This window comes from Macaca mulatta, chromosome 10 (genome assembly GCF_049350105.2).
Source record: "Macaca mulatta isolate MMU2019108-1 chromosome 10, T2T-MMU8v2.0, whole genome shotgun sequence".
Classification (NCBI taxonomy): Eukaryota; Metazoa; Chordata; class Mammalia; order Primates; family Cercopithecidae; genus Macaca; species Macaca mulatta.
In genome coordinates, this window is record NC_133415.1 from 7,212,815 (window position 1) to 7,224,265 (window position 11,451).

Sequence of the window (11,451 nt, forward strand, 5' to 3'; positions counted from 1 at the left end):
ATAGTGGTGAGCACCTGTTATCCCAGCTACTCAGGAGGCTGAGGCAGGAGAATTGCTTGAACCCAAGAGGCGGAGGTTGTAGTGAGCAGAGATCATACTATTGCACTCCAGCCTGGGCAACAGAGTGAGACTCTGTCTCAACAAAAAAAAGGTGCTAATGCTAGCATACTCTGCTTTTTCTCCCTAAATTTCCAGTTTTGCTCTGTGAATATTGAGGCTATGCTATTTGGTACATGAACAATTCATTACTATTAGATCTTCATGATGACTGTCATCCTTCACCCTCACACAGTGCCCTTCTTTTTTCTTTTTTTTTGCCCTGACTTCAGCTTTGTCTGATATTATGACCCCTGATTTATCTTCATTTGCATTTGTGTGTTATGCTTCTACTCATCCTTTTTTTAAAATTATGGTAAAATGCACGTAACATTTATCATTTTAACCTTTTTTAAAGTATACATTTCAGGGGTATTAAGTACTTCTCACTGTAGTACAACCATCACCATCATCCATCTGCAGAACTTTGTAAAAATCATCTGCCCATCTTTTTTTTTTTTTTTTTTAAGACGGAATCTGTCTGTCACCCAGGCTGGAGTGCAATGGCATAATCTTGGCTCACTGCAACATCCGCCTCCCGGGTTCAAGCGATGCCTCCTGAGTAGCTGGGACTGCAGGCACCCACCACCACACCTGGGTAATTTTTTTGTATTTTTAGTAGAGACGGGATTTCATCATGTTGGCCAGGCTGGTCTTGAACTCCTGACCTCATGATCTATCTGCCTCGGCCTCCCAAAGTGCTGAGATTACAGATGTAAGCCACTGTGCCCCGTCCTGCCCATCCTTTTTGATGAAACCTTGCTGAATCATTCTACCTTCAGTGCCCTTGTTTGTGATCCAGTCTTTTTTATTTTTTAGCAAGTGTGTATGGCTCATTAACATTTACTGATATGGCAGAGGCATTTGGTCTTAGTTCTGTCATCATTGTTTGATAGGCTTTCTGCTTTTATAGTTTTGTGGAGGTTGTCAATTTTCCCCATATGGCCTCTGTTGTCTGTGTTTTATTTTCTGTGTGTATGTCTTCTGATAATATGGAAAGCTGTGTTTTTGATCCCATGGTTATCTTCATAATTATAATGACTTGATATACTTAATCCTTTTATTTCTCTAGACAACATTTATTTTCTCCCTACTGTGAACAATATAAAAATTAGAATATTTCTACTTTCCTTCCTCGATTTTAGTTGATTATATTTTTTCTGTTTACCTCGATGCCTCTAATTTTAAACTTCTAAGCAATTCTTCAGACTCCCAACTATATATGAATATGACATAGTTTACTTATATTACCTCCATCCCTCCTACTTTTTATTATTTATTTCTCTGTTTTGTTTCATTCTTCTCTGTGATGGTCATAATCTTTAGATTGGCTGCAATAGTCCTGCAGTTACACAAATACTATGCTCATTGCTGACCCTCTTGGCAGTGCTCCATTTATACCTTGACCCTGATTTCTCTTCATTTGCATTTGTTATGCTTCTGCTCATCCTTTTTATGAATTCTGGTAAAATACACATAACATTTACCATTTTAATGGTCTACAGTTCAGGGGCATTAAGTACCTTCTCACTGTAGGGCAACTGATATAGTTTGGCTGTGTCCCCACCCAAATCTCATCTTGAATTGTAAATCCCACAATTCCCATGTGTCGTGGGAGGAACCCAGTGGGAGGTAATTGAATCATGGGGGCAGGTCTTTCCCGTGCTGTTCTCATGATAGTGAATAAATCTCATGAGATTTGATGGCTTTACACATGGGAATTTTCCTGCACAAGCTCGCTCTCTCTCCCTTTGCCTGCCACCATCCACGTAAGGTGTAACTTGCTCCTCCTTGCCTTTTGCCATGATTGTGAGGCCTCCCCAGCCATATGGAACTATAAGTCCAGTTAAACCTCTTTCTTTTGTAAATTGCGCAATCTCGGGTATATCTTTATCAGCAGCATGAAAATGGATTAATACAGCAGCCCTCACCGCCATCCATCCACAGGACTTTTAAAAAATCATTTGCCCATCCTTTTATATTAAACCTTTCTGAATCATTCTTGATTTGCCTAAGGGTGTCCTTAACTTTTTAAAGAAAGGGTCATGGGAACTATAATTCAAAAATATGTCCAACACGTTTTTCTGTTGACTTTATACTTGAAAGATGGTTCATTGGGCTTTAAATTCTTGGTTCATTCATCTATATGTAAAACACACAATCACCTTAACCCTCTTGTAGCTAACTTTCTATTTGGGGAAGACAAACAATAAGCTATTCAAGTAAGTACAATAGGTGTTATGTTGGATAGAGGTGTGTGCTATAGAGAAAAACAAAGTGGGTGATGGAGAGTACCTGGCTTTGTTCTGTGAAGCAGAGGAGATGACCCCACGGAATATCTCACCCTTAACCCCTGTACACATTGCCACTGATGTGTAAAGAGTGGAGAGTAGGTTCTGCCTCTTGGCGTATCACTCACTCTGGGGAAGTGGGCTTTCCTGGCTTTGTCAGAGTCACTCCCTTGACTTCTCTATTTGCCCAAAAACCATGTACTTAAGAACTGTCACCAGATGCAATTTATGCAAGTAAAGGAAATTCAACTGCAGTGGTGTGGAGGGAGCAGTCCAGGGCTTCCACCAGAACCAAGTTTCTCCCTGCTTTCTACTCCACCTGTGTTAGTGAGCATCCTTCATTCTCATGCATGCAAGATAGTTCATCTTCCCCTGAATTCATGTCCCCTTCCCAATAGACTCCCACTTACACAGCATTGGCCAGACTGGGTCATGTGACCACCCCTGCTTGCAAGGGAGTCTGGAAAGGTAAGTATCTGTGGCTGGGAAATTAGTCTTACAACAGACGCAGGGCAGTGGGGTTCATGCTGCCTGCCACAGATGGAGTTTGCATTTCTTTTCCTCATTGTCTAGTTTGCAACTTGACTCTGCCAATCAAAGCTATAAGTGCCCTGCAGACCTGTTTCCACACTGTAGATCTTGTTCCACTGGTCTCCTGGCTCTTCCCTATTCCAGGAGCACCTTGGTCTCTTCTCTATAGCTTTGTATGACATGGTCATATATTAGTGTCATTCTAAAATACATAATGGTTTTTGTCAATATGAATGGAATCTGTATCTGTGTTTAATATTTAGTTTGTTATAGCAAGGGTGACCATATGATTTATCATCCAAATCAGAATACTTTTGAGGGTAAAAGGGGAACAACATTAAAAATTATGTCAGAACAAGTGTTAACTGAGACTGTCCCAAGCCATGACATATAATTACCCTAGTAATTGCTGAGGTCAATGCACATTGTTGCATTTTATAAATTGATTTGATGTCTTATAGGTTGATTTGATGTCTTATCTATGTCTGCACTCTCCATTCTACTGATTAACCTGTTGATTCTGTTACATTTTCTAGTAAGTTATCCACAGTTAACTGTAATTTTGGTTCTTCTATTCCAGTCCTATTCTATGCTTATTTTTCTTGTCTTATTGCATGGGCCAGAGCTCTAGTACTATATGGAGCTATAATGATAGCAGATTTTTTTTTTCTTGCTTCCAATCTTAAAGTCACATGGTTCACAATGTTCAGAAGACAAAACCCACGTGCTCAAAAGAAACCTGGCTTCTTCTGGCACTGAGACCATAGAGAAATGTCCCCAGTGAGTCCCCATGGAGGAGACACCATGTGATACTTTTTTTCCTTGTATTTCTTCCAGAAAACCCTTTTGCTGTGCCTCAGGATGGGGGAGATGAGATCTGAAGCACCCAGTGCAGCCTCCGAGAAGAACAACTTCTACAGAGATGCCAGGGACAGCCGAGGTAGCGGCGGTGGCAGAGGAAGAAATGCTGCCTGTGCCCAAAACCCTCTTCCGTGGACTTCTAAGATTAGGAGCAAACTCAGGGGTAGGGGCTGGGGGTGCCGGGGAAGGGATTCTGAGCCACCTGTCCGCAAGCAATAGTCCCATTTTGGGCTGGTGGCTTCTGAGAGGTGACTCGTTGTGGACTCAGGATGACCAAGACAAAGCAACTCTGGCTGATTCCAGCCAGGAGGATTGAGGTCTATGAGTTATACTCGTGGTTGAAAACCGAAGCTTCCCTTGCCCCTGCTCCCTCCAATAGTGGCCCCTTGGGGCTATTTGTGTCAGAATATTGGATGTACGCGTGTGTGTGTGCGCGTGTGTGATTTGGGGTGTTCTTTTTGTTTGCTTGGTTGGTTGGTTTTTATCGGGGCTTCCCCCTCAAGTTCTCTGATGGGCATGGGTCACCCTCTAGCTGGGGGTTCGGATCAGTGTCAATGTCCAGGCTGCAAGCTTCTTGCTAAAGCACAGGGTACAGCCCCTCTGTGTCTCGGGGGGCACTGGGGATTTGAAAATGCCAGTAGGGTTGGTTCTTACAGAATTCATTCCTGTAACAATAGTAATACTAAGGGACGCATCTCAGGCTAACCACAGGTCAGGTACCAAGTTGAGTGTTTTCATGCACTCTTTTTCTCACCACCTGGGAGGCAGGTATGATTAACCCCTTGCAGAAAAAGCTCACAGTGGAGAAGGGGTGCCCAGGGGCATGTGGCCAGGAGGAGACCAACCCCTCGTTTGATCTCAGGGGTGCAGGAACCCAAAGTCCAGGCTCCAACTCCCTGGACATGACGTGCTCCCCAGCCAGGGCACGCCCTGCACAATGCCAGGAGCATCTCCTTGATGACTCCACAGGCGATCTCCCTGAGTTCTCCGCCATCACCGCCTGGAGCGCTGATCCACTCAGCACATTCTGGCTAAGCACCTGCTGCATGCCAGGCCCCGTGCTGGGCAGTGATGGGGACGAAAGATGAGTCAGACCTTATCTCTGCCCCTGGGGAGCCTCTCATCTGGTGGGAGACACAGACACAGGGATCTTTGCTGGACAGGGTAACGAGGCTACAGAAACCCAAAGAGGAGGGTTCTAGAAATCCATCCACTTTCAAGTGGGACTTCCATATAAACCTAGATGCCCATAACATCCACCCACAGAGCTAATCACCTCCACTCCTGCCCCATTGCACCTATGAGATGGCATCACCTAAATGATCACAAACATCTCCAAAGGCCACGCTGCCAGTGTAGATACACACATTCCATGAGCGTTAGTGATACCAGACCTCCCTCAGCTCTTAGCTCGGGAGGCCTTGCTCAATAAACATGTGTGTCCTCTGATCCAGTTTCCTCATTTCATCAGACCTAGTGTTCTCACACTGACCACCCCTCCATTCACCAGACACGACAGTGAACAAGGCAGGTCCCTGCTCACTGTGCTGGCTTTCTAGCTGGGGCAAGACGGTGAAGAAGGAAGGTGGCAAGGGCAGTGAGTGCTCTGCTGGGAACTCAGTTCGAGGGACACGTGAGTGAGACACTTGTGGACCTGGGGTGGTCTGGAAAGGCCTTCTTGAGCAGATGATTGAAGCCCGGATTTGAATGACACACAGGAGCCAGTAATGGGCATTAAAGATAGATAGGAAAAGAGCATTTCAGACAGAAGGAATGGCTAGTTCAAAGGCCCTGAAGCAGCCATAGTCTTGGCGGTTTCAAGGAAGCATAAGAAAGCCAAGTGGCTGGGACCCAGAGGAGATGAGGGCGGGCGAGCATGCCCAGCTCTGGGCTCCGCTGTGAGTCAAGCTGTGCAAACAATGCCCTGCCTTTGGAAAAGCAGAACAAACCTGCTAGGGCATAAAGCATCCCCATTCTGCCTGGCTCTCCATCCTCTCAACAGCCCCGTGAAGAAGGGGCTCTCCCCATTTTATGGATGAGAAGACAGACTCAGCCGGGTCAAGTGGCTTGCCCAGGGTCACACAGGTTGGCTGTGGAAGACCCAGGCCCCTGGCTTCAGTCTTTGGGTTCACCTGTCCCCTCCAGGCAGTGCTGGCAGCGGTATGCCAGGCCTACAGCTTGGCAGAGGCAAAGTGCGAGAACCTCTGCTTGGGGTCTCAATTGGAGAAAGGCATGGCTTCCTCTCCCCTGATGTGAGCCATCCCAGGGCCATGGTGCCATAAGGGGGTGCACAGCCTGTCCCATGTGCAGTGCCTCGGAAGGCAGAGGAAGCTTTGGGGTGAGGGGCCCAAGACCCAGATTCTGACATCAGCTCTGCCACTGAGAACAAACAGTGTGACCTCAGGCAAGGTCTGTTACCTCAGTTTCCCCATCAGTAAGAGGAAGGAGTCAGATGGGTATTTAAGGGGTTTGCAGCCCTCGTGTCCTGCTGTCCTGGATGATGCTCTACAGGTGCTTCCTCCGCCAAAAAGGAACTGGTGACCTTGCCTCCCTCTCCTGCACACCTGGGGTCAGAGGTCACTGCCAAATAGACAACAGCTAGAGCTGGGGTTCACCTAAGCATCCCTTGAGATTTACAACCTTCTAGGAGGACGTTCCTCCTGAAAAAGGTCTTTTCAGGAATAACTGAAAAACCCATGGGGTTTGCGGTCCTACTGCTCTGCCAAGTCCCTCTTGGGCAGCTGGGCTGAGGACTGGAACATTCTGTGGCAAGCAGGAGGTCTCAGCAGAGATCACCAAGACCCAGCACACCTGGTATAGATAGCCTGCGGCAAAGGCAGGTACAGACAGCCACAGCACCCTCCTTCCCACAGGTCACCCCCACGAGTCACTTAACCTCTCAGAGCCTCTGCTTCTTACCTGTCAAGTATGTGAGGTGGGGTGCCAGGGGGTCACGGTACTTGCTGTCTCACGGAGGAGGTGAGAACGGTGTGCACGTGGGTATAAACACTCGGTGTAGAAAGCAGGTGTGGGTATTCAATCCCCCAGTGGTGTCAAGGGCTCCTCAAAACGCCATGGGTCCCCAGGTCATTGTGAGAAACACTGTCCCCATCCTGCTGTGGTTGTGGCGGGCAGGTCCTTTAATGAGTAGAGTGTCCCTGAGAACAAGATGGATGCAGGGTAGTGACAAGTTCAAGCATAGATTTCTCGAGTTATCGTTTTGTAGCAACTCCTCAACCTGATTTTTTAAGCTGCCTACTTTTGCTTTTTACTGTGAGCTTCTGTCCATAACCATGTAATTTGTAATAATAATACATAAAGAAAAACACGAGAGAAAGGAGGACAAGATGTCCACAGAGGAATCTGCATTCGAGGCTGCTTTGCAGAACTACCGCATTTGTAAGGACTGTTTCCCACTGGGAACTGTGTGATTCATGAGCAGTTTTATGCTTTCCCCCTCATCTGTGTACGGTGTGATTGTTGTGTGTTTCAGAATCTCTATTCAGAACCAATAGCTGGTAGTGCCTGCTGGCTCGCTGCCCTCACGTTAGCCTCTGAACATGCCCTGCACCTAGAGAAGCAGCCTGCTCACCTGCCTCGCCTGGCCCCTCCAGCTGCCAGGCCAGCACCTGACCATGACCATTGCTGATGTGCAACGGGCCTTAATTGAAAACACACAAGTACACAATGCACACACACATACATGCACATGAATACATGTGTGCACAACCAGCTGTGCATGCACACACATGCATGGACACGTGCACATGCACACACACAGGTGATTTCACAGGTAGATCTGGTCCCTCTTGCTGTCTCCAATGTTCTAGAAAGCAGCAAGTAGGCAGCTGACAGTGTTCCCAGGGTGGGTGGCATCTCCCCTCATCATCAGAAAGATTCAGTCAAATTTGGCCCAGAGCTGAAGAGAAGGACTTGGGACTGTCAGAGAAAACACAACCAGGAATGGGGGTTAACAGGATTCTTTGGCCAGGAGATGGTTCCCAGTTCACCGTCAACCCAAAAGCTCTCTTCAGGTCATGTCAAACAGACCAGGGCTGTGGGTGTGGCTGAGCCTGGCACTGACTCGCCCACAGGCCACTGTCCAGGTGAGGTCAGGATTCCAGCCTGGTGTGGCCACACCCTTTACATCCCTCCAGCCTCTGTCCCCACCCAGGCCCCTCCGATGGCTTGGCTGCCTTCACAATCACCATGTCTATTAGAGACTGTGCCATTATTTTAATTTTTCAACTTGGCTGAACTGGTCCCCATCAACAGGAAGAGCCTTCAGAAGTGAATTTACAGATTTCCCACATGTTTGAAATTAACATAACAGGAACTCAGGAGGCAGAGCTTGCAGAGAGTTGAGATCACACCAGTCCACTCCAGCCTGGGCATGAGTGAGACTGTCTAGGTAGGTAGGTAAGAAGGAAGGAAGGAATAACAGACCTGGATGGAGTTATTGCGAACATGTCTTATCAATGTTGAAGGGCCACCCATCCCTATAGGGACACATCCACGTGGGTGGTTTTGTCTGCTGTGAAAATCTAGGGTTAGAGTCATGGAAGCAAACTGCAGGGATTCTTAATCATCCTGCTCACGTGGTGGGCATCAGAGGGTGTCTGCCTGGCCCCCATAGCATCAGGACAGTCGGACAGGCCATGAGTGGATGGCACTCTGATCACCGCCCTTTGCAGTCCAGGAATATATCACTGGGCTGGGGCCATGCCCTGTGCCCTCCGGAAGACAAGCCTGTACACTTTCTATGTGCCAGATGCCATGCACAGTGCCCTAGTTCCTGTAGCACCAACACATCCCACACTGGTGCTTAAGTGCATGCAAACAACTTTGGGGGTTGTGGCCCGAAAAGCTCAAATGTTAAAGTTAAGCAGTCAGGCGAGCTAGAAGAGGTCAGGACCCTCCTAGAAAACCCATTCGATGACACGCATTTCCCTCACCTATTCAGCAGATACTTGCCGAGCGCCTGCCGCTTGCCTGGCCCCAGACCCAGGGCCCATCTGGGAGCCATTCCTGCTATAGCTGGGACCACCTGTGAAATGACTAGTTGTACCTAACAGACATGCTTAGATTCACAAAATGAAATCAGAACACTTACCTGTCCTACCCATGAAAGTGACCTTGGAGGTATCATTGCCCCCACCACCCCAGTTTCTAGTCTAAGCTCCCGGCCAACAGCTGGTGCTAGATAGATGCTTGATGAATGAGCAGGTTTGACTATTAGTTACTCTGTACCTAAAACTCCTATCTTCACCTCAAAGCCCTGACAGATTTGCCCTTGACAGACTGAAATCCAGGGCTGCTGCAGGGTTCACCTCCAGGAGGCACCATTCATGATACCATCCCATAAATGGTAATGGGCTCCCAGGGATGCTGTTTATATAGACTGCACTGAGAATGGTGACCCTTGGGTTTGTACAATGAGGCATCCTGTTGAATGACCCTAAACCAGCCTCCAAAATGTGCAGGATCCCACATTGGTCAGTGCCAACCCTGAGCACAAGATCAAAAACCGTAGATGACATGGCCACCCTGGCCACAACTGGAACCAAGCTGGTGGCCCGAGACAGAGCCTCTTTTTGGAATTGCACGTCAGTTTCTCATACCCAGTTTCTTCCTATTTTTCCCCATTTCCCGTTTTAAAGCTAGTGGCATACATCACGTCAAATAACCAAGTGGTCAGTGTCTGGACGATGTGCAGTAATGAGGTGGGGGCTGCAAAGGTGAGGGGCTCAGTCACCTTAACAAGGCAAGAAACCTCCCACAAAAGGCGGATGTGTCCTCCCCAGGGCCAGCTGGACAAGGGCACGCAGCGGCAGGGGTGGGGGATAGAAATATTTTCTCTCCTGTAAACTGACTTCATGTGAGCAGGCATGGGGTCTCTCTGAGAGCTGATAACTGGGAAAACCAAAAACCAATAATATTCCTAATAATACTAGAATGTAACAATAATAATGTGTTTTTCACTGACCGCTGTTGCTCTGCTTTTGTCTTTATATACAGTAGTTTTTATAACAATGTCCCTAGGTTTTAATAAAGGAGTGTCATGTCAACTGTTCCCTAGATTGACGTTTCTTTCGGTGTTTCAAAATGTGCTCAAGGGAACCTGTGCCCACATAATTTGTCACTCTGTTAGGGAGGGTGGAGGACCAGGGGCTGGGGTGCCAGCCAAGGTGGTGGTAGGGGGAGCTGGGCACGCGAGTCCATCCTGAACACTCAATGCCAATGGCAGGTGGACACCACCTCCAAAGGGGCAAGGGCAAGGTCAGAGAGGAGTGAAAGGGCCCTGAATCTGGCACTAGCACCCAATAAGACAGAGCTGAAAGCACATGGGGGATCAAGGGGCAAGGCTGATCACTGCAGACGGCATGCCATCAGTGGCCCCTGGTGTGACATGCCAGGTGCCTCTTGTTTGTCATCTCATTGGCGAAGGGACAGAGTAACCTCCTTTAATGAACACCGTGCCCTGAAAAGCCACCATCCCTCATGCTGGGACTGTGTGTCCCTCATGCTGGACACGGAGTCGATTCTGGCCCCACTCGCCAGCAGGAGGAGTGAGGACGCAGGAGAAGGGACAGGCTGCACCATGGAGAAAAGCAGCACCAGGCCTTGCAGCCCAGCCCTACTTCACCTGGGGCCCAGAGGCCCCCAACACCTGAAATCCGATGATGAGGATGCCAGACTGCTGGTACCCCCAGGCAATGGAGGGTGGCAAATACTATTTTCCTCCAGAGAGGTCTCATCAGATGCTTCAAAATACTTCTGCCAACAGTTTATCAAATATATCTTTCCTGGCATACAATCAGAGGTGACCAGGTACACAAGGCAGCAACGTAAAGAAGCAATGGAGGCACAGGGATTAGGAGCCAGGCAGAGAGGCTACAAGCCCAGGAGCAGTCAGACACATGTCTTCACACAGCCATACTTACTGTGCTCCAAATACATAAAATCACATCTGAAACCCATAAAAAAAAGATACAGGAAATTTTTCAAAGAGCCGATTAGAAACTGTAGAAATTTTTTTTTAAAGTACATAATAACCCAAATTAAGGTCTCAGTAAATGAGTTGAAAAGCAGATTACGTAAGACAGTGTGGTATTGGCAAAAGAACAGACAATGAACAGAATAGACAGCCCAGAAATAGACCCACATAAAATAGTCAACTGATCTTTGACAAAGGCACAAAAGCAATAGAATGGAGGAAAAAAATAGTCTTTTCAAGAAATGGTGCTGGAACAACTGGACATTCACGTGGAAAAGTACAAATCTGGACACAGACTTTACACTCCACAAAATTAACTCAAAATGGAGCATAGACCTAAGTGAAACAAACAAAAACAAACAAACAAAAAACAACTGTAGAACTCCTAGAAGATAATGTAGGAGAAAATCTAGATGACCTTGGTTTGGCAATGACTTTTTCGATACAACACCAAAGACACGATCTATGAAAGAATTGATAAGTTGGACTTCATTAAAATTAAACCTGTCTGCTCTGTGAAATATTATCAAGAGAATGAAAAGCCAAGCCAAAGAACGAGAGAAGAATATTTGCAAAAAGACACATCCGATAAAGGATCATTAGCCAAAATATACAAAGAATTCTTAAAACGCAACCGTAAGAAAACACAGCCAGGCACAGTGGCTTGCACCTGTC

General features: G+C 47.1%; 1 protein-coding gene across 2 annotated transcripts in view; it reads left to right on the forward strand.

Annotated features, from left to right (window-relative positions):
* SHISAL1 (shisa like 1) overlaps nucleotides 1-9,852 on the forward strand; it is an 87,465-nt gene extending 77,613 nt beyond the window's left edge. For both annotated transcript variants that reach the window (XM_015150542.3, XM_015150543.3), the window contains one exon: nucleotides 3,756-9,852. In XM_015150542.3, the coding sequence (XP_015006028.1) occupies nucleotide 3,756 (1 nt within the window). In that variant the 3' untranslated portion in view covers nucleotides 3,757-9,852. The remainder of the gene's footprint in view (nucleotides 1-3,755) is intronic.
* The last annotated feature ends 1,599 nt before the right edge of the window (nucleotides 9,853-11,451 follow it).